The sequence below is a fragment of the Hyposmocoma kahamanoa genome, unplaced genomic scaffold (genome assembly GCF_003589595.1).
Source record: "Hyposmocoma kahamanoa isolate Upper Pololo Valley unplaced genomic scaffold, ASM358959v1 62, whole genome shotgun sequence".
NCBI lineage: Eukaryota > Metazoa > Arthropoda > Insecta > Lepidoptera > Cosmopterigidae > Hyposmocoma > Hyposmocoma kahamanoa.
Genome location: NW_020653850.1, coordinates 4,650,334 through 4,677,153, shown reverse-complemented (window position 1 = coordinate 4,677,153; position 26,820 = coordinate 4,650,334). Strand labels below are relative to the sequence as shown.

Below are 26,820 nucleotides of genomic sequence, written 5' to 3'. Positions count from 1 at the left end.
TTAAGATTTTGTTTCGTTGTTTTGTGCTTTTGTGAAATATAGTATTAACAATGTGTTATATACACATGTATGGAGGCAATCGACGTACAAACATATTATAGTATTGAAAATCCTTGGTGACTATGGAGCGTATAATTGGTTAGAAACCTGTAATTAGTGACAATCATTAAAATTTTTAATTTTGACTTTTTCATTTTACACTTTGATTGATTTTATTTTATACAGATTATATGCTATTCTAATTTTAACCGAATTTCACAAACTTATTCAATTTAATATGCAATGTATGTTATGAGTCGTTGTTACTCGACATAAATGAGTTTTAATTTAATTAATTTAAAATTCAAATTACAGTGGGAGAACGAAAGTCTCAATTTAGAGACAGTCCAAATACAAGTTAACCATGATTTCTAAGTTACTTTAGTTACTATTTGTGAATATTTAGTAGCAACACTTCTCGCTAGCTAGTCAAAGTAAACATGCATATTAAAGATTTTAAAAACCAAAGTTTTGGTAGCAGTTGAGGTCCTTGTAAATGAGTTCGTCCAGAAAGGTACTGCCATCTTACCTATTTCTGCCGCCAAGCAGTAATGTGAACATTACTGCGTTCCGGTTTGGAATTTAATCTGTGAAAAACTTATGAAAGTCTCTTCACTCAGTCAACCTTTATAACTATCAGAGACTGACAAGAGATGCTGCTATATTAATTGCTATGTTATATGAATAAGACATGGTGAAATTACATGGAACTTGTCAACTTATGTCTCAGGGTGACGGGCGTAGTGGTAGTAACCCTACAGTCTTTGCGATTTATAGCTCTGAGTGGTCCTGCAACTGTTATGTATAGGCGTGTCGCTTACCACCAGGAGCATGACTTGTTCGTCACTTGGTATTATCAAAAAATAAATAAAAAACTGTTTACATCTAGCGGATTTCCGTAAGCTTCACCAGGTCATCGGTCCACGTTCGCGATACCCGATCGCCACTCGAGAACTCTTTGGTCCCTTTAGCTGTCTCGATACCTCCAATGAACAATACGATATCTTAATTTTTGGACCTGTTCTGTTTTTATTTTCTTTTTTATATCTTTTTTTTTTATAAAATTCGTTTTCATGTTTTCGCTTTTCCGAATTTTGTTTTTTGTTTCCTTTTTTTCACAAAACCCGGGGAGTAACATAATATTAGTCAATAAATATGGCTGTTTACAAAAATTTACAAAAAAACTTGGCGTAGTGTTTCATTGGAGATATCAATCTGTTCTATGAGCAATGTGCCCCACCTACTGTCACACGAGTTTTGCAATTCTTTGGGCTATGTCGATCACTCAGGTTCTTTCAAAACATAATTTGAAAAAATTGAGGTGTTTGTCTTAGTATTCTCCTGTTATATTGAATTGGTCTTTGTCAAAACTTACATATTGATATTTTTATACCAGCATCGCGGATTAATATCTCGATTAGGAGAGTATGATCATGGAATTGGCAAATAACAGGCGGGAGTTGCATTCCTCCCGCCAATCACAATCCTTGAAAAATGTATGAAGTCTAAATTGCTTGATCCACTGACACGAAGCCCGTGTCTAACAGTGGAAAGTAAAATAGTTAATGATGATGAGGGTATCTTGTAAACCAAACCGATAAAAATTCGGAAAGCATCTACTGTTATCTTTCTATAGAAATAATGACGACCCATATCAACACTCCGCAATCTTCAGCTGAGCGGAAGCATGATGTACGCTGACGTATCTCAAAGTGTTCTTGACATGTTACGTCGAGTAGTTATATATGTTCCCTAGTTATGTTAATAATACATGTGAAATATGTTCTTTCCTTTTGTGTGAATTATGTTTCGATGCACGTTTCATGTTTTTCGTACCTTTGTTGTTGTTAGTCTATTACTCGAAATAATGTACCTACAGGATGGTTACCCGGATAAACATTTAACGATGAGTCTGGCACCGCATAAGTATGTCCAGTAGGTTGTAGATTGCAGTGTAGCTTTGAGAGCCCTGATAATAATGTAATGACATAATAATAATAATGACGCACACGCTCATAGCCCCGCATTAGAGAAGCCCTGTATCGCGGGTGTCATGGACACATATATATATATATATTACATCCAAACTCACGAGATAAATAAATGTAGGCCAAACAAAAATATTTTTTCCGGCCCGGAAATCGCACCTGAGACCTCTGCGTAGCAGTCCAGCATGGTAACCTTTCAGCCACGAAGGCAGTTAAAAGCAAAGAGGCATATCATTTTTTGACACATCATGAACTGTATACGATGTGTAATTTATGTGCATAACCACGTTACATATAAAAAGCGTACATAAGAAAATTTCGACGCTTAATAAAATATAAAATTTGCTATAGTAAAGCACGTCCTTTCACTTCGAAAATTTAGTATGGGGTAATACATGATGAGAGATGGCACGTTCGATTCGAGAATTTTCTAAGGAGCGGTGACGGAACGAAGCAATGTAAGAATGACGAAGTGAAAGAATTAGAGAACAATTCAAAATTTCAAAAGTAAGTGGCCGGAACAAGGGTAACAAAAAGGTGGGATGAAAGAGGTTACATCGTCACAGACTTAACTGAAACGTGAATTGGCTTTCAAACGAGCGCTTAAACATATAACTTTAATGTTTTTTTAAAGCTCTCTCGAAAATAAATGTTAGTCTATTGAATATCACGATGTCGAGTTATTAGATTTTGGCGATTGTTACACATATGAAATGAAATAATTTTTTCGGATACAAATCGCGTATGTTTGTTTTTTTTTCAAATAAACATTGACATTAGCATTAATACTACACATAACTGGTTGATGACTTTACCACCTCTCTGCCACCAAGGGAAGTGTAAAGTGCCCGAAATGTTAGTTTGTTTCAAAAAACCAATATACGCGATATAGATCCGTAAACACAGTTTCATTTCTTATAAATATCACGATCTTTTTTTATATTTAATTATTTTTTGTGTATTACTCCATTAGTGTGTTATTATTATTAATACAAGGATCGAACACAAATAAAAATTTAAATAATAATAATGTTTATTTTCACAAAATGTTTTACAACAACATAAATATAAAGTAAAGATTATTACAATACAAGATGAGGTTCCTGACTCTCAAAGTAGGGTAACCTGTGACATGAGAGCCAGTGTTCCTCCGCGCGCTGTATAACACAAGGTGGGAAACAACAAGAAAAGAAAAGAAAGAAAGGAGTAGGAAACAACAAGGTCCACTATTCTTTCAATTAGAATAAAAAGAAAAAGAGAAAAGATAATTATAGCAAAATTATTTAAAAAAATAGTTCTAATAAATATAACGTAATGGTAAGTGAGTATGTTAATGTATGTGTGATGGTATGTGTGTGTTCAATTCATTCGATCTGGCTGGGTTTGAACCAGCGCCTTTTCTATACCGTGGCTGACGCTGTCTCAGCTGAGCTTCACGAAGACATAGAAAGATTTGGAAGGTCTGCAGGTTCGTTCCGTAGCTCAGTTGGGAGAGCGTTAGCCGGTATTTCTTTATGTTTGATCTTTGTATTAATAAATGTAATGAAATAAAATGTTACATCTAGCCAATACTTCTATACGGACGTGACAATAAAAGGCCATCTCAAAAAAAGTGTTGAGGCATTCCAAATATAATAATAAAAAATATAAAAAAATATAATATAAAAAATAACTGCCTCCGTGGCCGAACGGTTACCATGCCGGACTGCCACGCAGAGGTCCCAGGTTCGATTCCCGGGCCGAGAGAAATAGTTGTATGGCCTACAATTATATCTCTCGTGAGTTTGGGTGTAATTTGTAGTTGTCTATGTGTGTGTCCATGGCACCCGCGACACAGGATTTCCCTAGTGCGGGGCTATGTTGAGTGTGTGCGTTATTTATTTATTTAAATGAATAATGTACTGTAACATGTTTACGTGAAAGAGACGATATATTATGGCTAATATTGAATATCAACGTAAATCTTAATATTGTTATTAATATACGCTTCTGTATACTAATTGCCTCTTAAATGAATTTCTAAGTTTATAACGAAGCAGACAGGTGAATTTGTGAGTGTGGTGAATTTATTTCTGATACGTGTATTTAGATCCGAAAAAATATCCATTTGGTATTCGTATTAATACTACCAAATTTTTTTATTCAAATATTACGATGAGACATAAACGTTTGATGAATGGAATATCAGCCGTGACTATGGGGCTATAAAGAGACCAACATATTTGTATGTTTAAACAACAAAAGAAGCGATTTTAGATTCGATAAAATTGTTTGTTTTTCCAATGTACAATAATCGCGAAAACCTACGGAATCGATATAAGTATTACTATTCTTCCTATAAATTGCGTTTTCGCAAATTTGCTGTGATTCCAATGTAAGCTGAGGATTTTAAACTTATCTCTCAGAGACACTCTGAGGCTGTTTATAAACTGCCTAAACAGCACATTTCTACAAGGCAAAGATTCTATTAATATTGACAGCATTTCCCCAAAGCAAAATTCTACAAATAGGTAATAAATTATAAAAAAAACCGACGTCAAAAGTTCGTGAAATTACATCTATTTCCCAAGTTTTATTGAAATCGGTACCAGAAAGTACGTGAAACTGGTTTCATCCCCTAGTTTTTCACGCTTAGAGGTAGAATATTTCCTTCAAATTTAAATGCGATCAATACTCTTTCCAACAAAAAAAGAATCATATAAATCGATTCACAAATGCGTGAATAATCACGTAGCATATACACAAAAAAATACATTCGAATCATTGACTTACAAATAAATGGACGACTGGTCTAATACAAAAACCACGAAAAAAATGTCCGAAGTCAACCTATTTAAACGTAGTGACATGTAAAGGAATATGAAAAAGCTAAAACATTGAATTTAAATTGTAATGTCATCGCAGTATTGTTTAATTTTGCTTGCTTCGCTGTCAGTCGAACAAACGAAGACTAAAGCGTGAATGACGCTCTGTATACAATTTTAACGCCCTATAAGTTCGGACACGTTTTAGCGCGGACCCGACGTCCATATAATTGTAAGTCAATGATTCGAATTGAGAACGTTACATCGTCTGAAAATTTCTTTTACAGCAATCGCAATTTATCATCTAGAGTTACAACTAGAAGTTTAACTGTATCTGCAAGGTTTCATTTTACATTTCTAACTATGGCCTTTCATTAATAGTACTGTTTACATCATCATAGGCTTATTAATGTCTTTTAATTTTAAATAATAACCTAATATCATCAGCAAAAAAAATATTACCTTGCTTATATTTGCTTGGAGATTAAGTCATTAATATAAATTAAAAATAGGAATGGACCTGGAACTTTAAGGGACGCCCACTCTTATTGCAGACTCTGATGACCTCGTACCGTTGAAATCAGCCCTATGAACCCTTTCAGTCAAATACAATTTGATAAGGTCGAGGTCACGACCTGCCACACCATAATGGCAAAGTTTCCTCACCTGTATAACACGGTGCACACGATCACGGGCAAATGACTTGGAAAGGTTACAGAACACAATGATAACATCATTTGCGTTTTCCTTATAATTAAATTTCATCAACTCATAACCAGCGTCTGTTATTTTGTAACCACGTATGAAACCCTGTAAGTTACTATTGTGACAATATATACAGCTGAACAAATTTTTCAAAGATTTTACTGCAAATCGGTAGTACAGAAATCAATATGAAACAGGTGGTTTTTTATTACCAGATTAAAAAATAAATGTTTTATTTCATGAGATAAATAGCTTGATTTCTGACAATCGTTACTATCACAGAAGAAGCTATGATATGCTAATGGTATGACCTACCGCCTCTCAAGAAGAGGGTCGTGTTTTCGAATTCGGGTTTCCATTTCTGAGATTTCGGAATTTATGTGCAAAATTCAATTTAAAATTTGCCATTAACTTTCCAGTCAAGCAAAACATCGCGAGGAAACCTGCACAAAATGTCGCTCGTTAAGAAAGAGGTCGTCTAGTGTACCGCCATACCTGTTTCTGCCGCGAAGCAATAATGTGAGCTAATGTCATTATGTGTTTCGATTTTGAAGGGTAAGAAGAGTTCTGATGAAATTACAGACACATGGGACTTGTAAACTTGTGTCTCAGGGTGGATTGGTGCAATGGCAGTACCCCTCAGATTTTTGTGATTTATAGCTCTACATTTAGAGCATGCTATGCTATGGACACTACTGCTATGGACAGGCATGTCGCTTACCACAGTACGCGTACGCGTACAACTTGTTCGTCTCATTATACCGATATAATAGAGAAAAACACATCTGCAAAGCGACAGTGATGTGTGTGAACTATAACCCAAGCCCTTTGCGAGCGAGGAGGCCTATGCATGATAAAATATGAAGGCTAAAATCGAAGAAATTTGTAGGCAATATACTTTTTAAGGCTTTCGTGGTTGTTCACAAATGATTATCACTAATTATGGTTACGGGTTGACTGGCCAGCGGAAAGCTTTATGAACAGTCATATCTGTCTACCCCATTTCGCTGTTGAAATTTGTAGACGCCTGCGCGTATTTTAATTTCACTTTATCGATCGACAAAAATACGTTGTCTTTTGACGTCGATTGCCTGAGCGCACATTTCGATCATCAAAAAATCGAGCAAATCTATAGCCACCTACTAAAAGCAACTTATCGAGAACTTAGATTTCCGTGATGGCTACGTATTGAAAATGAAACTATTTTTTAATAAATTTGTCAGCTGTTACAATAGAACCTGCAACGATTTTTTTTCATAATATCAAGTGACGGGACAAACAAGTCGTGCGCCTGATGGTAGGCTACATGCCTGTCTATAACAGTTGCAGTGCCACTCAGCTTTTTAAATTGCAAAGATCTGAGACGTAAGTTAACAAGTCCCATGTCCCATGTGCCTGTAATTTCACCAGCACCCTTACCCTTCAAAACCGGAACACAGTAATGCTGACATTACTGTTTGGCGGCAGAAATAGATAAGGTGGCAGATTTCCCTGGACGAACTCTTTCATAAGGAGCTCTACTGTTAGTAAAGATCTAGAAAATCAAATCTAGAAGATTTGTTTGAAAAGACCTAATAGGTACAAACTTACTTAACAAAGTTTTTGCAAATACGCAATTGAAATCCGAGTTTTTTTAATTAAAAAAAGTAAGTGTGCTTTTTGTCCTCCATCTCACCTGATAGGAAGTGGCGATGAGGTCGACGATGCATATTCACGCTCGTCTTGAAAAGGCTCAAGTTGTGTTATAGAAAATTAGTTTCTTTGATGGAAGCCAGAAAGAACAGTGTTGTTTTTATTTCTATCGCTGTAAGGACTCTAAGACTGTCTCTTGGAAGTGCATGACGGAACTTTAAATTACTACGACCAACGACGTCTGTGGGAGACAAATTTAACGACTTGGTAGTTGAAATTGGAACGAAAAACTTGAATTACAACTTAAATTACCTTTTCAAGTTACCTCTGCATTTAGAACGAAATTGTGTAGTTAAATTAGACATTGCCTAGAATCAGATGAATCTTATAAAACATAAACATAAACAAAAATGAATGGTCTAGAGCAGTGTTGCCAACTGGCAACCCTCGAGTCGAAAATCACTCTTCGTCACCTGAAAAGTTACATTGTTGTTTTGTAATAAAAATTAAACTGTAAAAGATACACATGCATATATTTTATAAAAACTTATAATAATAAAAATAAAATTAATCTTTTAGACCTTGGGAGAGGCGCGAGACAAAAATAGATAATAATAATAATAATAATTCATTCATTAATATACGTGAAAGTGTGGTAACTGGGCGCTAATAACGCTTATTATTTACTCGTATTATTTTGTGAACCCTTACTATTATTTATTAAAATTACATAATGTAAATATGATGTGTTCGTATTTACTTTATGTAATTTTAATGTAACATGATGCCTTACTGGCTCCAATTACAATACATCCTTTTCGAAATTTCCGAAGTCTCAAACAACATTCTTCTTTCAAATAATTTCCCCTTTTGATACCACACGGTTTCCTATACCAATTTGTTATGTAGGTATCACTGAATAATTTTACATAGACCTCGAACTTCACTCACCGTCGTACTATTTACTGTGTTGAAGGAGATTAGACAGAGGTCTTTGTAAAATTGTTACGTGGAACCTGACGATACGTACAATAAATCAATGTTCCTTTTTCTGTAACGGTAATCGGTAAAGACGTGAGTGCCTATTGAACCTTTTGTTAATGGGATAAAGAGTATTATTGATGTATATTTTATGGTTTTTGAAAGTTGATAAGTTTGTTAGCGGAGTATTTTACTTGTTTATAGCTTTGAGGTGCAATTATCTTCCGTTATTAAATTTGTACGTCTAATGTAATAAATCACAGGTTTCAAAGTTACCTTCATTATTTAACGTCTACTATGATTCCCATTATTGAGGTCGGCAGATCATGAAGACTTCCTCATGAAAAAAATAAAGGCAGATAATATCAGCATAATATTATAATCTTGTAGCTATGCAATGGTGAACACATCTGATTTATAAAAAACGAAAAAAAAAATACTTGAACAAAATTACTGTAGGCTGTGTAGGTAGGTGTATTTACCTAGATAATCTAATCGTACTAAAAAAATTTAGATGGGTGATTAAAAATTGACGGTTAAAGTTTAAAATAAATATACTACTAATCAGTACTTACAATTGACATGAGGTAACTTCAGACTTAAAGTAGGGAAAACGCAAAAAAAATGTTTTTTACTTGTGACATTATTAAAGCTGATTTGCGAAATATTCAAGACATTTCACATATAATTTAATATTTTTTATACAATTTCCATATTTTTTCCTTTAGGTAGAAAATTTTTCATATATTAGATATTGGAGTGTTGGTGGAAAAATGATGAAAAAATAAATACGACGTGCTATCAATATCCAAAAAAAAATCGCCAAAGTTTCAGGCAAAAAAGTATTTGACGTCTAGAGATTTTTTTTAATATATAATAGACACACGCTTGGCCACAATCTCACCTGATGTTAAGCGACGATGGGACGCGTTTGCCTAAAAAATGCCAATTCACTCTAGCCGTGAATAGCCCCACATTGTACTTTTCAGGAAATACAGATGCCGGCAGAGCATTCCATTCCTTTGCCGTACGCATCAGAAAGGAGGAAGCAAAGCGCTTAGTGCGAATAAGTGGAATATCAACGACATAAGAATGGAGTGCTCCGAAGCTTCTCGACCGAAGGAAGAACGGTGAGGGCGGAACCAAATTGAAAAGTTCCTGCGCACACTCCCCGAAATGTATCCGATAGAAAACCGACAAGCAGGCTACTTTTCTGCGATGGTCGAGATTTTGAAGCTTCGACTCCACAAGAAAATTATTGTTAATAAGTCTCTTTGCTTTTCGCTCCACCGAGACCAAGGCAGCTAACTGGTAATGGGCAGAGCCGTCCCAAAGGTGGCAGCAGTACTCCATACAGGATCGAACTTGTGCTTTATACAGATTTAAAAGCTGTTCAGGTTTGAAGTACCGCCTGACCTTGAGACGTATGCCTAGTTTTCTGGCAATTTTTGCCAAGCAGTCGATGTATGCCCAGAAGTTGAGGTTGGATGATAAGTCCAGATCAAATAGCTCAAGGTAGTCCCTTACCGGTACGGATACACCTCGGAAAGTCGGAGTAAGGTGGAGGGGACTCCGTTTTGAAGTGAAAAGACACGCCTGTGTTTTAACCGCATTAAACCTGACCCTGTTAGCATCTCCTCAGTCGGAAGCAGCTTTCAGACTCAGGTTCAATATTTCATGTCTATGGAAGACATGAAATATTGAAAACACTTTTCCATTTTAAGAGTTTGTCCACACAAATTGTACAGAACAATACCATGTTGAAAACAGAACATTTTATACAAAGATCGAACAAACAAAGAAAAATTCCTTTGAATCCAGGTAGATCGATGTCTCGAAGGAAATTGCTCTGATATTAAGACTCTATATTGAAATAGTTTTAGTTGATTCCGTGAAACACGCAGTAAGAATGTTGAATTAATCACTTTGGAGATAATATATAATAAAATTGGGGATATACACTGATTACTATACGATTGACGACGATGAAAACACGATTTCCAAAAATTTTCATGATACAAAAAGAAACACAAACCTCTAAATGATTTTTTTAATATCAACTGAACTAAATAGAACCCGTATACTATACGACATACAAAATTTGAAATGGCTTTAATAACGTAGAGGAGAAGGTCGTAATATGGCACCCTACTTTGTTTTTTAGGTTTCAGTCGAATAATATAACATAAAGAGATTTAAAACTTTTACTAGATTGTTCCAAATATATTTGCCTACAAGTTCGCAAAATCATATTAAAGAAACTACTATAGAGTTTTCAAAGATAAATATAATTAAAAAATAGTCAAAAATCACAACTTCACATTAAGGGAATGTATTATGGCACCCTAGGGGCCATAATAAATGTATGTGTAAAACTAAACATTAAAACAAATTAAAAACGATTAACTGCAAAACAAACTTATAAAAAAAATACCTGCAGGGGACCACATTACCACCTTCTCCTCTATTTAAAAAAAATCGGAAATAAACCGTATTAGTACGGGAAAAAATTGGATAGTACAAAAAATTTCCTACTTTGAGACTAGGTAATTGATGTGGTTATTACATATTATTACGTAGACAGATACCACAGTTATTCCATTTACTACGATCCTGGCACAAACCTTTCGCCTTCACACACGTCAATGTTATAATAACAAAAATAAATTAAATAAAAAATAACATAATCAGAAATATATTGTTGAGGATTGATTTGAAATTATTGTTTTTTGTTTGTGTAGATAATAGAATATTTCACATTTTCACAACACATTGAATCGTTTGTATGTATCGAGTTCTTAGGTTTATATGTCCCAAAAAGGTGAACTTTTGCAACATTTATGTTTTTCTAACCATTACATTCATCTATTTATTGTGGAAATACTCCACTAGTTGTTTTTATTATTGATACAAAGATCGAACACTAACAAAAATTCCTTCGATCCGCTGGATTAAAACCAGCGCCTTCAAGTAAACCGTGCTAGACGCTCTCTCAACCGAGTTACGGGACGAACCATCAGACCCTACGAATTTTTCTATGTGCTTGTTGCAGATATTTGTTAAGTTAGGTTTAAAAAAAAATCCACTCAAAATTACTTTCGAGATTATGAAAATTCGAGTAGGTATACGTTATTTCTGACACGAATACAAAATCTGAAGGTACGAATTTTTGCGATAAACTCCTGAAAGAACAACTGTTTCGTTATAATTCGGTTTTCGGTGTAATGAAAATTCGAACAAACGTTACTTCGGCCAAAAAGATTGCCGGGTTTGTGATAGGTTACTCGAGTCAACTTTGCTAATAGACTAACAAATTTCCAAGATTTCCCTAGTAAAATATAGTAAGGGACAAATTTTTTTTGAAAACAATTTTTTAACGGAATACTACTCCCATAGTAAGTATTCACTTAATGGTGGTGACAGCTGCTTCAAAATTCTACAAATTTATCCGATATTTCGAAAATTTAAAAACCTAGTAAGTCACCCTAGTGCTTTTTTGTTGGTGTCTTACCCTCTTCTAACAAAAAAAGAATCATCGAAATCGGTTCACATGTAATCGCGTTACATACACACAAAAACAATACAGTCGAATTGACAACTTCGTCCTTTTTTTTGACGCCGGCTAAAATAAGAAAGTAGGTGACAAAGCACGTACTTGGTTTTGTTATGGGGTAGCCGTAGCATAAGAGGGTGCTCAAAGAAGCTTTAAGTCTGAACTGACACGCTTGAGACTTAGAGAGGCTTCGGTTGATGGATTAAGAGACACTGTATAAATCATATATAAGACCGTCGTAATAATATATGCGATGTGAGAACAGATACATAAGACTTAAGTGCTCGTTGAAGGAATTTCAAATTGATTTTGGAGTAAATGTATGAGATAAAGTTTGTTGGTAGTTCTGAGTGTTGAGGTAATTTTGAAGTATATTATTTATACGTTGTCCATGTAAGGTTGTGGATAAAATATTGGGTACTAAGTCCTGATTATACGCACTTTATAGATTTTGTCACCATTAACATGATTCAACGTAGAATTTTTTGATAGAAAAATGTACCGTTCTTATAACCGGTTTTTTTTTCTAAATACAGGTTATTTCTATCGAGAGAGTCGAGAGATAACAACTTTACGACCTCAGTTAAACGTGACCATGGGACTTGTTAAGTACTCGAAACGTTGGTTTGTTTGACAAAACAAAGATACGCGATTTAAATCTGGAAAAATAGTTTCATTTCCTTTAGGTTATTTTGTTTTTAAATCTTTTATTTTATAGTTCATTGTTTTACCGGTTCTTTATGACATCAGTCATAGAGCTCCTGGTGAAAGAGTTTGTCCAGGGAAGTACTGCCAACTTTTTCTACCGTCAAGCAATAGTGTAAGTATTACTTGGTACTTGGTACTTGGTGTAACAGGCTGGTGTCCGCAACTCGACGTCAAGGCGCCTATTTTGCGTGTAAGTATTACTGCGTTTCGGTTTTGAAGGGTAAGGTGGTGAGTTACAGGTACACGGGACTTGATCAATTTGTGTCTCAGGGTGGCTGGCATAGTGGCCAAGACACACGACTTGTTCGTCCCGTCACGTGGTAAAATAAATAAAAAACTTTAGAGGAATTTAAAATATGAAATAGAATTCATATTGGCCAGTAATGTACGTGAAAGCGTGGCAACTGGAAGGTCACTGCGCGAAAACTTTCGCCTCTTGTAACTGGGCGTTTACTCTTCTAAAGTGGAACGTAATAATGCTCACGACGTCAGTACTTACCTAGACGTACTCTTTCAGCTCTACTGCTACTGATTTAAAGTGTTCTTTGGCGCCATTATAAATCTCACGTTTTGACATTAGGGAGGGTTTGACACTAGACCCTCACTGCGCGAGACGGTGAGAGGAGTGAAGCCGCGGCCGCTTTAATCAATAGCTTCGTATATAATAAAAAAAACTTCCAATTGCAGAAGAATTGATGATAAATAGTGTCTCAAACGTGTTCGACAGCAAATTAAATGTGGAAAATTGCAAAGTATCAATTTCAGATATAATACAGTTGAAACTATTCCCGAAAGTACATTTAACGTATACATAATTTGAAAATAAGGCCTTTGTTGGTGTCAGTCATGTGGTTTCAAGTTGGAAATATAATTTTGTTAATCATATATTTTATATTGCTTCGTACATATTTCTACTTACTATCTACGTAATGGGATTCCGGTTGATGTCAAAATTTGTTATTTACAAGGTTTGGAACTATTATATCGTCTGTTTAATGGTAAAACCGTGTAAGTGACATTTTTCGCAAAAATATGTCCAAATTATGTACCAGTTATGAGAAATTCCACGATTTCGTTTAACTAAGGTAAACGATTCTTTTTATGGGCAACTATATACGTTTTTACAATAACATTCCGGGGCATATTGTTAAGATTACCATTTCCTAAGTCTAAAAGTTACATTAAAACTATTTTAATTGAAAAATCGTATTAAAAAATTATAAACTACGTAAAGATGTATGGAAAAACAAGATAAGTCTACATTCCACACAAATATGATTCAAAATGTATTCTACAGCATTTCAGTTTATTTGAAAAAAGCAATCCTTAGAGTTTCTTGCTCGTTCTTCTCAGTAAAAAGTAAAAAATGGCGTTTTCAGGTGTAAAAATTTTACCTATGGAATAAATGGTTATTAGATTTTGCCTTTGAAAAAATAATCATAACCTCAATTTTATTTATAATATACGGAAAAGTAGAAAGTTTCGGCTTTTCCATGTAGCCGCTGACGCGATGCGCTCCTCCTACCGCAAAATGGCGGCTATTTGGTTTCGCAAAATAGAAAAGGATTCAGTTTAAATACAAGTTTTTATAAATAAAAATTATTATTCTGCATTGCTAAATAAATACCCTCCGTACTACCAACAAAAACATCTCAAATAAAATGCAGTAATACACCGCCAATCCTGCACTTAAAAAGCACTAATGAATTTTTTTTGGTGTACTTGGATAAATATGATAGTATTCCGTTTGAGTGGTTCTAACGTTTACCATGAAATTACTCCTTAAAGTATAGTTTATAAACATTTATATTCAGGGTAAACTTAAAAAACGCTACTTACGGTAAGTTTTCAATAAATAAACACCGAAATCACCAGCCCAAACAATAACACACACGGTTGTCGTGACGTATTTTTGAAGTTGTTTATTTATTTATGTTTTTTAACAGGCATTAAAAACTTTATGGTTGGCTAGAGAAGTTACTGAAATAGCAATTAATATTAGTTCTTTTACCTGTTATACCTTCGATATCCGATAAATCGGTATAAAATCATCACCGGCACCTCTAGGTGTGGTATGCGTCTACGGCTGCATGTATCGCGTGAGCGGATAATAAATAAACTTAGAGTTATGATTTTTGTTTTTCTTAAAAATAAAAAAACTCCGCTCTCCTGTAATTATTTTCAAATGCACGTTAGACATTTTATTTTTCCAAGGTCGATAAGTAAGCGTGTGGAAGCATGTGATTGCACGCACCCACGCACAGCTAGTACTAATAATATTGTGGTTATTATTTTCTCATCTCTGTTCCAATTTCAGGTGTGTATTGTTCAAAATGTTTTCATTACGAGCAATATTGCGAGTGTATCACGAATGATAGACAAATGAATACCTTCGTAATAGGATTCCAGGGACAGGTAGCCCATCAAAAACCCGAATTTATTTTTTACGGAATAACTTTTCTTCGAATTTTAGCTACCCCGAAAACAGAATTATAACGAAACCGTCGTTCTTTCAAAATATGTTGGATGTTTATCGCAAAAACACGATTGGGTTCGGTTAGGTTAGGTTAAGTTAAGTTAGGTTTAAAAGAAGGTTGGAGGACAACCGACTCGCCCTTCCGTTAGCGCGGGAGCCGTGGCGGAAACTAGGGCGGCCGGACGGCGTCGTGGTGAATGTTCATCGATCACACAGCGCCGACTAAACCGGCGAGAGGGAAACCCGGGGGGTTTTAGTGGGGTAGGCCCTCCAGTCTGGAGGGAGAGTCCCCACATAACCCCTGAGTCTCCCTGGGCTCAGGGGTATCCAAAAAAAATTCCCCCCCGTCAAAAAAAAATGTTTAAAAGAAAAAACATTTTCCTATCAAAATTACTTTCGAGGTTATGAAAATTCGAGGAAATGTTATTACTGGAATGCGTCATTTCGGACTTTTGACAGGCAACCCCAGGGACACAATTCCGGAAGGGTATAGTGTAAGATGTATAAAAGTTTGTAAAAGCCAGTCCGTAATAACCACACATATATTTTTGATCTTCTTTTCTTCTTATCGCATCCACAGCATGCACTATAAAGCTTGCCATCGTGGTGAAAGTTTTATGCCGATTGGCGTACTCTTCGATTGTTGGTATGTTGGTAATGGTGCGTCTAGCGGGGGGCTCCTGTCGTACACTCCATTCTTAGTATCAATAGAGCTCCTTGTAAGAGTTCGTCCAGGAAAATACCTAACCTATTTCTGCCGCCAAGCAATGATATAGGCATTACTGTGGTCTAGTTTTGAAGGGTTAAGGTGTTGGTGAAATTATAGCGCAGCGGCAGTGCCCCTTAGATTTTTGCGATTTAAAGCTCTGAGTGGCACTGCAACTGTTATGGACAGGCGTGTAGCTTACCATTAGGCGTACGACTTGTCCGTCCCGTTTTTGATATTATAAAAAAATTGATATAAAAAACACATTTGCTATTGTTTTCCTTGTTAAGTGTTTTGGCGCTTCGTCGGCGTTGCCGCGGCACGTTCGCTTTCAAAAGTAATATCTGCTCGGTGTTCTCGTCGCGGAACCTGAATTAGGCTTTGGGTTTACATACATTATATACTAAGTACGTTATAGATGAATTGTTTATATAAAATCGGGTTATACCATTGTTGTATTAAATTGAAAGTGGTTACATCAATAGCTTATTATTATTTTTTTGCCTGTTCATAGCAATTGCAGTGTCACTCAAAGCTTTAAATCGCAGTGATCTGACTGCCATTGCGCCATTCACCTTGAGACTTAAATTGACAAGTCCCATGTGCCTGCACTCTTATCCTGCAAAACTGAACGCAGTAATGATCACATTACCACTTGGCGACAGAAATAGGTAAGATGGCATCACTTCCCTGGACCAACTCTTTCACAAGGAGTTCTAATGCTACAAACAATCATACTGAATATTAATTACAATCTTTGAGCGTTATTTTGATGACTAATATTCAAAGCGAATAGATGAATTTGAATTTAATATAACATTTGTTGTTACATTGAATGAGCAAAACCCGAAATAAACTGCGACAATCGACGACATACGTTTGTTGACCGTCTCGTCTAGTATACTTTTAACGACCTGGCAAGTCAACTCTATGTTCACCTGTACATAAAAAAGCTAATACAATTGTGAAGTAAAGCCAATATCACTGTAATCTTATCTATTACATCTACATTACGCAACCTCGGTTTAATAAGGGACATCTGCATAATGAATAATTTTTCAAGAGAGATGAACGATATTAATCGATAAGTTTTTTTCTATTAAATAGGAGAGTTATATAATTTTATATGGCTTTATTATACCAATCACAGGATTTTGCTGTAGCAGTGGCAGCCTTTATATACGGTGTAAACTAAATTATTTTACACTTACAAGAGAATAATTCCACTTTTTTATTTTTTTATTCATGATCAAGTTACAAAGATCCATAAATACTTACCTTTTAGACTAACATACATACAATAACATAATAACACTATTTATTTATTTACACGTACGGACCGCGACGTGTGACGTAACGTGGGTATCCGGTAACTGTCCTCGGAAACGTCTGTACATGACACCCTTCGGTCAAAGTCCTCCTTTATGAAGGTCGACCGGATGTTGAGTTGGTGCTCTCACCACGATTGAATTAAAATTCACATTATGGCGAGACTCGACCTGCTCGACTCTCAGGGCAAAATTGGCTTTCACCCGAATGTAGTCCGCAACATCCGCAGACTTTGTGGAGTAATAAAGACGTGACACGTATAGCAACATCGTCCGTACCACTGAACGCAATAGATGATTGGGGCCAGTCGCGCGGTGCCACTAAGGTGTACTTCTTTTTCTAATCCACTTTTTTGAAACCATCTCGTGGTACTGGTCTACTCGTCTGGATGGTACTGACGACACAGTTGTGGAGGTACCACTCTGAAATTGGAAAAAAAACAGCTTTTGCGTAGTAATAAATGTTTATATCTAAAATATGTGTTTTTTGCCCTGTATTAAAATCAAAAAATACCTCCAGGCAATTTCTACCTCAACATTTTTTGCGGAAAACAAAAGCGGGACAGAACAATCTATGTTTCTGACGGAACAATATGAATACCAATACTTTATGTAAATTAGGGAATAAACAAAGAACCCTTGTCAAACTGATGAGAAGCTGACAGTTGGAAGTATTTTCTAAAGTATATTATAAAGTAAATTTATAAGGGCGTCGAGCGGACCGCAAATAAAACCCAAAGACCTTCAAGTAATTTAAATGTTTATTAAAGTAGAATTTTAAAATATTATCATACTGCCCTGTGTACTACGACGTAGTCTACGACTGTGCAGCTACGAAAGATGCTACGAAAACTGTCCTTCAAGTGGAAACTGGTAACATAATCACGACATCGACAAGTTGAAGTCACAGGTAAGTACTTAGTAGAACCTAACCTAGAAGTGTGTTAGGTAGTGCAACGGAGTTCTACAAATTCTATGATGTCTCATAACTGAAGCTTATTTTTAAAACATCAAGTGACGGGACGAACAAATCGGGCCCGTGATGGTAAGCTACATGCCTGTCCATAACAGTTACAGTGCCACTCAGAGCTTTAAATTACAAAGATCTGAGACGCACTACCACTGCGCCCGTCACCCCGAGACGTAAGTTGAAAATTCCCATGTGCTTGTAATTTCACCAGTACCCTTTTCAAAACCGGAACACAGTAATGCTGACATTACTGCTTGGCTGTAGAATAATAATAATAATAACGCACACACTCAATAGGTAAGGTAGGCAGTACTACCTTGGACGAACTCTTTCACAAGGAGCTCTACTTCTACTTGAAAGCTACTTAGCTATAATAGCTCGTTTTAACTCGATCGCTACGCTATCTATTGCTATTAATCCAAAACAAATATATGTACTAATTGCACTTAGTGTAGAGTTGTAGTACAATACTATATAATATATATTATATAGTATATAATATGTGTTCTATTATGTTATAATATTATATTTATGTTGTGTCATAATTATATAACTCAAATTTTGGCTTATAGTATTTTGTAATTCTTGTTCTCAGTGTAACACCAAGCTATTATTTTATTCTGTTCGGCCCAATGGTTGACTGGTAGGGAATGCCTTATGACATTAAGTCCGCCATTTGCATTTATTGTGCAAAAAGTTTAAATAAATAAATATCTATAATTTGTCGACACTTTACAAGTATAATCAACTAAGATAATCAAGTAAGGAATTTAACTCTAAAGAAATTTCAAGGTCGCGTCGGTGGCCCAGGTTACCTTTGGCGTTAGATGAGAAGGATTTGAGTTTGATTTCCGGTATGACTAATATAGAAAACGAACTTTCCGTTCAAGTCTGAGTGCTCCCGATAGTACAGTCAACAGCACGTCAAGCTTGACTCTATGCACTTTGGACCGTTCTTATCGCAAGCGGCATAGAGTTGGATTTAAATCTTAAGTGTCAAGCTTGTCGTGCTTTTGACCTTCGGAGATGTGAGTAAGTGTATAACTGTACATGATACTCGTGTCAGGTTACATTTTAATATATTATATTATATCGTACCATAGTAACACGTATCATAAGTATGTTAGTCTATTTCATTTTATAACTCAATCCTATAATATTTCAAATAATTGTGACGTATATCTCACTGCTATTACAAATAGTGTTATAACTCAAAATATGTGAAATTCAAAATTATACCATTGTTGAATGTAAAATTTGATTATCTTCTCGTCAATAAAACCGTCGTTAAAATATTGTAAAAAACAACTAAAGGATATATACTTAACTAAAAATGAGACACGCTCTTGTGAGCTAGTTCTGGCCAAAATAGTCCTTATTCAAAAATATGAAATTATTTTCCTCTTTTATTCTGAAATATGTATATTTCACAAGTAGGAATTAACCTATACTTAAATTTACACAGATCTTTCACGGGAAGCGAGTTAATTCGATTTCTTCTATTCTGAGAAAGTATTCTTTTTGAGTTAATACACTATTGTATTAACAGTGTGATTATATCGTCATTAGTAGGCATATGACATTGATATTATTATAAGATTAACGAGAATCTATCGACTCATCCGTAGAACAAAGATCTATGTGTAACACTACTTGTTCTTAGGACATAGTACCTTTCGTTCGTTCTTCTTTGCTGTGGATGTCAGATCGACTGTTGTTTCATTTTATATTTCCGTAAACGAAATAACGTATATAAATTCTCAAAACACACATGGACCTTAATAACGAAATTTTAATGAAAATAGCCTTATTTGTTTACTAATAATGTTTCTTTATTTTTATTTTTTTCACAAAATCGGGAGAGCATAATATTTGTAAATAAATAAGGCTGTTTACATCAAAAATAGAAAATGACCAAAAATTTAGTTGGCGTAGTGTTAATTACGAATTCTATCATTCAGGACATTTTAATCAAAGCTTCGTTAAATAAGGTGCTTAATAATGCTGCTGTATTAACCTGCTGCTCTAACAGAAATACCCGTATCCTCTTAATTAAGAGACAATCGCTTTTAATCAAATCAATACAGTTATAATGGAATCCTTTTTTTACATCAACAAAATCTATGAATATTTTTAACATCAAAATGTGCAGTATGTTATACCGTAGTCAACATGTAAATAACATTTCGTTTATTTCAATCACTTTTTTAAGTGTACAAAAAAAACCGACCTCAAAAGTACGTGGAATTACATATAATTACCAAGTTTTATTAAAATCGGTTACCAGAAAGTTCGCCACTATACGGGACTTGATACAGGAGATAATAAAAATCGGTTCTCATTACTCAAAGTATATTGAGAGAGAAAGACGCCTTGAATTGGAGAATAGCAAAATCAATCATTAAAATAATTTCTCCTTACAGTAAAATTCAGGGACTATCTATAAAAATGAATCTTCATGCGTGAACAGCCACCCTTAGGGGTGGATGATTTTTTTCAAAGTTATGTGGGACCACTATGGAGGTACCCTCTTTTTAACAAAAAAGAATCATGAAAATCGGTTCACAGATACCGGAGTTATCGCGTAACATTAAAAAAAAAGAGTGTAATCATAAATTTTAGAATGATTACACTCATTCTAAAAATAATTTATATACTATTACACTTATTTACTTCAAGTCCAATGTAACTTTATATTAATATTCTGATTGAGATTTTCTTGTCATTGGTTAGTAGATTTTAATCGAAAAATTTCTTGTTCCAGGTAAAAAATGCAAAGCCGCAAGCGCTTGAAGAAGAGACGACAAAAAAGTGTGCGATGGACGTATCCAGCGAACACATAACTTGACTCCAATTAAAAAGTGTTATATATAGTGACAATGGCTTTACCTGTGTGGAAGGGTGTCTCTCCCAGTAGAGAGCTGGCGGTGATTGTTCTGTTACTCTGCTGGACAATAGTTTGCGACAGTCAGTGTCCAAAGTTCGCGGAGAAACCTCTTGAGACAAGGGTACAAGACGCTTCCATAGTTTTTAGGGCAGTTGTAGTTCAAACACATTATCAGGTAAGTTCTGACCATTACTCTTGTAGTTTGAAGTTTGGGGTCTTTATTCCCTGCGTTATTTATTTCTAAACCTCTCCGAAACAAAAGGAGTAAAAAGTTTTACACAATTGTTTGTTAACCTATTTGTGACAAGTAACTCCGTAATACCCTCGAGAAAGGTGATATTCCGGTGGGAAAATGGTGGCATGTACTAATGACTTCAATTTCAAAGTTTTGAACATTTGTGAATGCCTATTAGTAGTACTTATTGCGTCTTCTTCTTCTTATTGTGTCCATGCTTTTTTATTTTAGGATTATATTGACTTGAATAGTATTTTTTTATATAATACTAAGTGACGGGACGAAAAAGTCGTGTGCCTGGTGGTAAGCGACACGCCTGTCCATAACAGTCGCAGTGCCACTCATAGCTTTAAATCACAGATGTCTGAGGGGCACTGCCACTGCGCCCGACACCCTGAGACATAAGATGACAAGTCCCACATGCCTGTAATTTCACCAGCGCCCTTGCCCTTAGAAACTGGATCGCAGTAATGTTCTCATTACAGCTTGGCGGCAGAAATAGGTAAGGTGGCAGTACTTTCCTGGACGAACTCTTTCACAAGGAGCTCTACTGCTACCATGTTACTACCATAGACATAACATATAAATAGACGCCACAAGTGCACCTACTTCGCGTGTCCAATGTAAGCTATAAACGCTTAGTTGCCGCTGCTACGCGTCAGATTGCGCCGGGCCGTTATCGTAGTTTGACATCAATCGAAAACGCGAAAATGCCTAATTGTGCCATTAGAAACTGTAAAAACACCACAGCTATGAGACGATAAAAAACTGGGACATTTCCTTCCACAGTTATGTAATTTTGTAATCAGAATATGCATAATTTGTTTTAAAATTAGTTATTTTCGTTTCGAGAAAGCAAATGTGCAAACGAGCGTATACCGCGTGATTCATAATACATTGTGGCTTTTATTTAGTGCTGTACACTTGTGGTCCTTCTTTTGTAGGCCATGAATATTGAACAAGCGGTACTTTCGTTTATTGCATTCAGTTTCGTGGTACAGCCGCTTCGTCATGTTATTATTCAAATTTTAGGATTAGTGATGTTCACTTAATGCAGCACAGTTACCGATTCTGATAGATTTAGGAAATGAAAGGGATGATAATTCTTCAAACCTTAGAAAATGTTATGAAAATATTATATAAAGTTTGTTGTTGTTTTACTTTGTTTTCCGGAGCAACTTTTTTGCAAAACACGTTTATTTTACTACATTAATATTTCAATTTCGACTTCTTATATTCAACAAATACTTGAAAAATCATTATTTTAATGCGTGTTGCGTCTGTGTCTTCGATTGAATTAATCGCTTTAGTGCTGAAGGAGGGTTCCTATCGCTAAATAGCGCTTGCGACGTCATCGGATGTACAAAAAATATGGTTCGCTTGGTTTTCGTACAGATCGCGGTACTTGCGGTATCTATTTAAATATATGTATGTGATTGTCACCTTGACTGTGGTATCCGTGGCTGCGTAGAGATCTTCCCTCGTGCAAGTATTAAGGGGCACAATAGCAAGTGCTGCATGGACTGTGTTGGGGCACCGCAGTCACGTTGGGTTAGACTAACAACCCTGAACCACCATTTACACATCTTGTCTCTGGAGCGACCTACCTAAGTTCGAAGTCGATTCATGGATTCCACACGGGCCACCCCACATCATAATTGATAGTTGCTCTTGAGATCACTTGATTGAAACCAGGTTGTGACGGATTTTCTGTTTCTACCATGCACACCTATTAAATTGGCTTTAGTACATACATTAGTACGTACCAACACAACCAAAAACATTGTTGGCAGTATAAATATTTCACAATACTTTGGTGCCATTTTGCCTGAAACTAAGCCTCCACATAAAGAATGATATCCAATAGTAGATAGTGACGGCTGGAAAAAAATGTAGTTTATTTATTTGAACGACTTCTAGATATTAGCTGTCGACTTCTTTGCTTGCTCTCTAACCAGGTAACCGCCTGGATTTGCGACTTGGCCTGTTGTACATTAGCTTAAGGTTGCCTCAAATTGCCGCAGCAAGGCAACGCGACGTTGCTCTACATTAAAACGAGCAATGTAACCAATACTTTATATTCCATATGATAAGGCCTCAAATAGGGTTTCTTAAAAACAAAAAGTGAAAAGAAAGATCAAAGAAATTAACAAGAAGAAATACTCATTTGATTTCGTAGAAATGAAATTCCATTACGCATTGTCACCTCTAAAGTTTGCTGTTTCGCTTTATTATTATTTATAATGAACATTAATGAATGTTTCATTATTTCATAAATTGTCTTTGGTAAATCTCTTATCAGACTGTCGACTTGTGGATCGACAATTTGGTTAAGATTGCGGGAACCGCAGGGTGCGACTAGTCAAACTGTGGTCATTCGGTTGAAGCGCCTTCGCCTTGGTGTCCCAGTTTGCTCCCCTCATCGGTGTCCTTGCGGCAAACACATAAGTGCTCTGGGTCACCACGGTCTTTCCTGATAGCTAAGCGCCTGCCGTAACTCCCGACATGCAGCCCTGAACGACATCATCCGCCGGGCCTTAGCCACTGTTAACGTGCCCGCTATTCTCAAACCAAGCGGCATGTCGCGAACAGATGGCAAACGCCAGGACGGAATGACTCTCATCCCTTGGAGTATGGGCCGGGCCTGGTATAGGACGCCACATGTGCCGACACACTTGCCCCATCCCATCTCCAGCACACCAGCAAGAGAGCTGGCTCCGCAGCTGAGCTAACGGAAAGAATAAAAAGTAACAAGTACCAGGATCTCGGCTCCGACTACCTATTTACAGCCTTTGGAGTCGAAACCCTTGGCCCGTGGGGTCCCAGTGCCCTTTATCTGTACAAAATTTTATCAAAAAAATTAATAAACTGTCTGGGAAACCCAAGGGCAGCTACCTTGCCCAACGCATTAGCATAGCAATACAAAGAGGGAACGCTGCCAGCATCTTAGGCACCTTGCCGCGGGAACCCAATTTTACTCATATAATTTTAAAATCCTAGTTTTACTTTCTAGTAGTTAAGCTTTTATTGTCTTTTTCACCTTAGGTGTATATTATATTAATTAAATAACTTGGAAAAGAATCCGGTTTCGCGCATTTTTCGGTAACCGATTTCAATAAAACTTGGCAAATAACTAACTTTTGAGGTCGATATAAAAGGTATAATTATAGATATATTGTGTATTCTGCAAAAGTTAAGGGACAGCTTAGGATACTATAAAGGGTTAACGTTATGCTATTTCTGGTAGATCATAATTGTAACATCATTTCAGAGTCTAATTTTATCGGTGGTGGATTAAACTAAAGTTTGAAAAGTGCTGTAACTCAGAAATATTATCAAGTAAGTTTACAGAACATCCAAAGTTTACAATTCTTATTGTGTAAGTTTTTTACTTTGTGTACTATTAGTTATGGCTGCTTTTGTTGAAGTTCGACTTTAATGTTATTTCTATTCTTTTGTTCAGGTCTGAATTAATGAAGTTATCTTTTAAAGTTGATAATGGATAAACTTTGGTTGATCAAAAATCTTTGAAATTTAGCCAAATATAAACCCTACGTTGCTTGAAATAAGGCAGTAAAGAGTTAAATAAAGGTCGACTTGGTGATAGTGGTATCTTTTTCTTTTCTTTTTAATAAGGTTTTGTATTATGCTCTATATGTGATATGCGCATTTGACTTCTATCTCACCTGGTGGGAAGTGACGACGTGGTAGACTATGGAGCTTGCACACCTAAATAATGCTTATTCACTCTCGTCTTGAAAAGGCAGGGAATTCCACTCCATAGTCGTTGCCCGTATAAATGTGGAAGAGTAACGCTTCTTGCGAATCTTCAGCAGCAGTAGAGCTCCTTGTGAAAGAGTTCGTCCAGGGAAGTACTGCCACCTTACCTACCTTACCTCTTACTACCGCTATTTCTGCCGCCAAGCTGTGATGTCAGCATTAATGTGTTGCGGTTTTGAAGGGTAAGGCTGCTGGTGAAATTACAGGCACAAGGGGTTGGTCAACTTATGTTTCAGGGTGTCGAGCGCAGTGGTAGTGACCCTCAGATCTTTTCGATTTATAGCTCTGAGTAGCACAGATACTATTATGGATGCCTATCCATGTAGCTTTCCTTGAAGCCCACGACTTGTTCGTCCCGTTACTTGATGTTATAAAAAAATCTTTGAAATATCCACGACAAGGGGGTGGAACCCAAGTCTACATCTAGCCCGGTGATGGAAAGGGGATGGCGGAATTGAATCCTGTAATTCCTTCGCACTCTCCGTGATATATCCTGTAGAATGTCAATAAGCAGGCACCTTTACGGTGGTGTTCAGGGGTCTGCAGCTTCGTTTCCACTAATTCCGATATCTGTCGATGAATCTTTGATATCGACTTCGGTGGTTCAGCAGTTTGGCACTCTAAGTACTTGATGAGGAGGTTCAAGGTTCGTTTTTTATTGCGTCCGATCTGGGTGTTCTGGATAGTGACGGTATTTCAACAATAAGAAGACTGATATGATAAGTATTTATTCGATTAGAACTACAGTAGTCTATACGACCGTAGAAATTAACGTCCAACTCCGGACATGTAGTGGAATGAGATGTTCCAATTTATGTATAGGTACCTACTAACTACGTACTAACAAATTTTGATGAAGCTACAGGCACATGGCACACTTCTTAGATCTTTACTGCGCTGCTACTTATACGGGTAGGCGTGTCGCTTCACACCAGGGCCCCAAGTATACTAATTTTAAATTATCTCAGTTGTTTATCGATAGTGTCAATGCAGAATTTTGTGGTATTATGCTGAAAGTTAAGAATGGTGGCTGATCATTGGCTAGCCATCGAGTTAATATTCAACAGCCATTGCAATTTTTTCGTATTCTGCTCTTCAATAGCGAGTCGATGTCACATCGATCACATAGTCTAGTATCATTGTATATATATTTAATTTGAAGACTAAATTGCTAATTAAACGACATAAAAATTAAGTTGTTTAATAATAATTTACGTGGCAGTTTTAGTAAGGCATGTGATTAAATGACCAAATGTTGACATTGCCACTTATCGAGTATACAGTGTGTTGATTTGCATTCACAACATATTTACAGAGGTCTGATCTGGTCGGATCTGAAACTGAACTCAAATCACTAAAAAGTAAATAAAAAAATAAATTTCCTAAATTCTTATTTTTTATTTAATTTGTATGCAGTGTCGATCTATTTGGTGGCAGGGTACGAGTAGAGACGGGGGGAGTATCGTATCGAACGCGTGATTGGTAGATCATCAGTCCACCTTGCGTATTGCGTCTGCGTTCATCGCGCATACGTTCTAGTTTCTCACGAAATGCAACGTGTTTTGTGTGTGATGTAAATAAGAGTTAGCGCAAAAAAAACCACTACCATGTGCATTACCATAAAATGCGTTCTTACGGCATGATGTGAAACGTTTAGTTTCTAATAATCATTTTCTCTGGTTTCTTTCTGCTTTTTCTGTTGTGAAGAATGTGCTAAGTTGAAACGAAACTCTGCATATCTGTGGCTGGCTCCAGTACGGAGCCTGCCACCAGCTGTGTAGCTAGGTACTTCTAGCACTACTTTCATGTAACCTAAAGTTGGTAAGTACCAAATCTAAGTTACAAAAAATCTTTTTTCAGTCAACTTTTCTAACTCATGTAAATAATTAGTAAATTATAACAATAATAGTACATAACCATGATTTAAAAAATAGGTAAATAAGCGATCGAGGAAGATTACGTATCGCTCGGTGAAGCGAGTGGCGGGGTCACTGTCCTCTGCGGTGAGTACACTTGTGGGACAATTTT

The 26,820-nt window shown here is 36.1% G+C and overlaps 1 protein-coding gene across 1 annotated transcript in view; it reads left to right on the top strand.

Annotated features, from left to right (window-relative positions):
* Positions 1-26,820, top strand: part of LOC113229519 — a 151,710-nt gene that overhangs the window by 58,060 nt on the left and 66,830 nt on the right. The window contains exon 2 of the mRNA XM_026463143.1: positions 20,655-20,952. Coding sequence (XP_026318928.1) covers positions 20,770-20,952 — 183 coding nt within the window. The 5' untranslated portion in view covers positions 20,655-20,769. The remainder of the gene's footprint in view (positions 1-20,654; positions 20,953-26,820) is intronic.